This window comes from Phalacrocorax carbo, chromosome 1, assembly GCF_963921805.1.
Source record: "Phalacrocorax carbo chromosome 1, bPhaCar2.1, whole genome shotgun sequence".
Lineage (NCBI taxonomy): Eukaryota > Metazoa > Chordata > Aves > Suliformes > Phalacrocoracidae > Phalacrocorax > Phalacrocorax carbo.
This window is the reverse complement of record NC_087513.1, coordinates 1,629,955-1,634,778: the sequence shown is the minus strand read 5'-3', so window position 1 is coordinate 1,634,778 and position 4,824 is coordinate 1,629,955. Positions and strand designations below refer to the sequence as shown.

Below are 4,824 nucleotides of genomic sequence, written 5' to 3'. Positions count from 1 at the left end.
CATCCCTCCAGTCAGTTTAAGAATCTGGGAGAGATGTACAGCTTTGCCTGACACGCTGCTTCAGTTTTCCAAGGGCTGTGTTACACACACGTAGAGAAAATAGAATGAAACAACTCTGACCTGTAACACAAAGCTTGTGGTCTCTAGCCAGGATATTTGGACTAAAACATTACTGTAAGGGGGGTTCATCATCACCTCTGAGTGTGTAACACAGCATCATTTGCAACATCTAAGATAGATCTCCAGGTTTTCAATCGAAGGAATGAAATTTCCTCCTTTCCAGATTTTCTTTCAAACGAGAGCTGGTGGTACATTCGCTGGAGTTCCCAGTACTGCTTGTCTGACCAGATGTAGCCATTTCCTTCAGAACGAGATAAATCACCCAGATACGCCAATGGCATGTCATGGCTCTGTTGACCCAGAGAGGGAGCGCTGGGTGACTCTCGCACAGATAAACCGATGTTATAGAAATCATACTTAACACCATCAGTCTTACCATGGTATCTGCTTTCTAAGCTCAAGTTTCCACCAGCACTGGCTAAAGGCACACCAACACCGTTGGTGTCTGATCCGTAAAAGAACGGCAACAGCATGGGTAAAGCGAACCCCACTACAACCCCTGAAGGACTGCTGAGATGTGATGCTTTATTACAGAGAGAACCGGAGGGCGATGGGCCACAGCTGAAATTACAATGGCACAGTGTCACTTACCATTTGTCACTCTAGGCTTGAGCTATAATAAAAGTGTCTTTGTACAGACAGAAGAGTGATTATGGCAAAATATTTGAGCTAACCACTGGAGGAGTCAGTACAAGTCTAATCTGCAAAAAAGTCTCTTCTTCACTGGGGAGCTTGGTTTTCACCGAGTCCTTTGCTTTCCAGCCACCCGCTTACTTTCGTTTCTTTCCCTTCTTTTTGGGGGAGCCAGGCCAGGGAAAGCCCCGGAACTCCAGGAAGGCGGGGGCGTTGTGGCAGATGTAGTAAGCGTTGAGCATGGCAGCTGGGCTGAGGATATCTGCTTCCTTCACAATCTTCTTTGCTTTCTTTTTGGAGCTTTTGCCTTTGCCACGCTTGGGTTTGCTACTTTTAACTGCCTGCAGAGAGAAAATGACCATAGAAACACTCAGTTACTCCTGCGTCTTTATGATCTCACTTCTGGGTAGAGGAACAGCTGTTTTACTGCATCTTAGTCCTGACTCGCAGTATTAGCTCAGAGCCCCTCACCACAGACTCCTGTTCTTTGTGGTGGTTTTTGTACGGACTTACAAGCATTAATACACTTTCACCAAATCCGTATTTGGTCTATATGCTGTAAGAACCTTTAAAGTCATCAGACAGGGCTAATTAGTGTTCCCCTGTGCTTGCCTCTGGCTAAAAAAGGTTTGTGCACAATGGAAATTCTAAACTCTTTTCAGCTGATTTTTTTGATTAATGCATTAGGATATAATCCTAAAGTAAACTAAGCCTACACAGTGTGTTCATCCACTACCGTGCGTCTGCCTGCGACTCTGGATCGTAAACCAGACAAGCAGGTCTCCCTTCTACAGCTGTGGCCTTTTCAAGGCTCTGTGATACAGCTGCTCTTATACCCTTAGCGGTAACACAAATCTAAGCAGCAGCTCCGCCATTCTGTATGTAGGAAGGAGGTGTTGCCAAGACTCATCCAAACCCTAGAGCAGGCCAAATAAATACTCCTGTTAACTCCAACTGGTTAGCACTGGTGCCTGAACACCCAGCCTCTTGCCTCTGAGAAGGATTTGCCAGAGTCTGATTCACTCCCTGGATCGTTTTCTCACCCATCCTGGCCACTCCTCACAACAAGCCCGGAGCATGTCTGCATGGAAGACGCTGCCTCCAGGTATTGAGCAACAGAAATGGGGTCAGGGACCCAGAGGGATCTCTCATTGCTGCTGTGTAGGCAGGAAAATGGTGATGGCAACATGGAGCCAGAAGGCAGGCAGTGCCCCAGGAATGCCGAGGATGGAGCGACAGCTAGTCCCAGAGAAAAGGCTGAACAGGGGTATTTACACATCATGAGTGACTGAAAGTATTTGACCTCTGGTCCAATGCCAAGAGCACTTTCAGCACACACCGAGTCACTTCAAGCATCTGCCCATCTATTTCTGTGATTTGCATCGTTTTGCACACCAATTAAATGGATCCAAGCACTTCATTAGAAAGAATTAGCACAGGTACAGCCAGAAAGGCCACATGTAACTCTCTGCTGGGCATAAACCAGGGGAAGGCAGTATATGTAGCATATTTTTCGTGCTATCAATTCTAGAGAGTCCCTTTACAGCTTAGTACTGTTAAGTGCAAAAGAGACAAATATTTGTGCTGCGAGGTATGAGAACACAGTCAGGAGTACAATCTTCAGAATCAGCCAAGACCACAATGTGAAGGAATATGTATGGGCAAAAGGGGGGGAAAAAAAGGTCAAGAGTTCTATACAAAACACACAGAACCACTATCCCCAGAAGGAAAAAAAGACAGACAGAAAACACAGACCACAGGCTGCAGCTGACAGCAGATTGCTTCCCAAACCTTCAGTCACGCAGACTGCAAACTACTTGAACTCAGGCATATGTTAGAGAAGGTGACAAGCCTTTTTTGCAGACCATAATTGGATAGAATTTGTTGAATCCTTCACGTGCTGGAATGTGCACACTTCAGAGAGCAGGTGCTCATGTCACGTTTTTTCAGCCAGTCACCTGAATCACACTCCCAGCAGGGTTGCTGGTGAATTTTGTGAGCACAGTTAGATTCCTGGTCAGAATTTGGCCTGTAGCTGATCTTTCAAAATAAAAAAGGCGCTTACAGGTAAGGGCAAACTGTCGTCTATGTCTGCGGTGAGACTGGGGAACGCCTTTTGCCTCGAGCAGCCTCACTGCTCGTGCTGTCCTGCTGCAGCGGATACCTCTGATCTCCAGGCTTTAAATATTCTCAATCATTGTCAGCAACTGTCTTGTCTTCCGTTTCCTGTCTCTCATGAAAGGTGGCATTGGTAAGCTGCAGTCTGCAGTCAGCTCACACATTTGAGACTAGAGCAGGGGTTCCCAAAGCGTGGGAAGCTAACAAGCTACAGCACAGCATCGCAAACGCTGTCAGAAGTAACACCTTGTGCACGTACGTGCACATACGGCAGCGCCAGAGCCAACGCTTGGCACACCAGCTGACGACCCTGGGATTTCTTACAGATTTATCAGGCAACCAAAGGACATGCGATGTTGAACAGAGCACAGTTCTTTTTCGGCATGTAGGGGCAGGACTCGCACAGATCAAACTAGCTACCCTGATCTCATGTGAGTTTTGTGATTGAGTTTTTAAACTGCAGCCCAGCGTGACATCCGAACGCTCTTCAAAAGTACTGGGAAATCCATGTTTGTGCAGCATTTTCATTCACCCACAAGCAATAAGGTTTGAGGCTTTATAGAATGTGTGCAAAATTTTACAGCCTGTAGCCAAGAACAAGAAGAAAAGCTAAAGATCAGAATCAGGTGCATACTTGCACACGAAGTTAATTTGGGCAGGTCAGTTCATGCCCTGCAGCCTTGGGAAGGAATTTTTTGGATTTTAACTCCATTTCCTTAAAAAGTGGTATTAAAACTCTTCAGAAGAATCAAACGTGTATTACCATGGCTATGTCCTTAGTTACTGAGTGGCGGGACTCCACATCGAGCCTTGAAGATGGACCCTGCAACACACAATCACACAGCAGGTTACATGTTGTGCAAAGCACTGATATCGCTCCACCCTAAAGTTTAAAGGGAAAAAAGAAGAAAAAAATAGTTAAAGTTAAGCCCTTACAAAAACAGGTCAAGGTGTGTCATAGCTGAAAGCATTTGTTTGCAGAGAACCACCTGTGAAGTCATCTAATAACTGCCACATTCCAGGACTCGGAGCTTTTCAGCAAAGCCCTTAAGATTTTCCTCTAACAATGCAAGACTAGACAGGGAAGGAAAACCCTGAACCTCAACTTGGTGTCAGGGACCTGCAGAAGGCACTCACCGAGCCCTGAGCTCCCTGCACCGCCGACAGACTGCTCCAGGCCCACCTCACCCACCGAGCCCTGTCCCGGCTCCCAGGACACCCGCTCGGCACCGACAGGACCTTACCTCCCTGTCTGCACAGCACGGCTGAAGAAACGAAGCTGTGGAGAGCTTCGCCCACACCCCCCCGCATGAAAAGACAACGAGTTTTCCACAGCCTTTCCCGCCACCGGATCCCACAGAGAGACAGCGTTCTACAAATAAAAACACACACTTAAAGGCGGGGTCTCCGCTCTACCTGCGGTGGGCCCCGAGCACTGGACGGGGACGGGTCTCGGTAGCGCTGCTACCGGTCCCAACTCTCCCTCACAGCCGTCGCCGGGCGCGGCCTCCCCTGGTTTAGCTCCCGCCCCGCGTTGCCATGGCACCCAGCCCACGCGTGCGCAGTGGAAGGCGGGAAAGCACGGAGGGGCGGGGGCGGCGTCAACGGCCGCCTCAGGAAAAGGGCGGGAAAGGCTTTTCTGGGGCTGAGGGGAGTCTGCGGCCGTCCTCCTCCCCCATCGGAGGGGAACAAAGCGCAAAGGGGAATATTCCACCTGTTGCCAAAAGCACAAACAAAAAGAGAGGGGAAAGTACCCAAACAACTTAGAGCTGAGAGGAGGAGGGACGGAAGTTGTGCTTGTCAAATATCATGGGAAACACTGCTGTTTGGTAGACTATTAATTGTCATGTTTTTGTGGGCAAAAAGCCTCGGGCTGGGAGATGTTACGCCTCAGCGTCCTCCTGCTGCTGGGGAAGATGTGGCCCTGTCCTTCACCCTCTCTGATACTGTGGT

General features: G+C 48.5%; 1 protein-coding gene across 1 annotated transcript; it reads right to left on the bottom strand.

Moving 5' to 3' along the window:
* Positions 1–625: 625 nt before the first annotated feature.
* SMKR1 (small lysine rich protein 1) lies at positions 626–4,155 on the bottom strand. Its single transcript, XM_064441735.1, has 3 exons — positions 4,116–4,155; positions 3,635–3,694; positions 626–1,094 (listed from the first exon to the last, which is right to left on the bottom strand). Exons 2-3 carry the CDS (start codon positions 3,635–3,637, stop codon positions 891–893), a joined length of 207 nt encoding a protein of 68 aa, XP_064297805.1. The 5' UTR covers positions 3,638–3,694; positions 4,116–4,155; the 3' UTR covers positions 626–890.
* Positions 4,156–4,824: the final 669 nt, after the last annotated feature.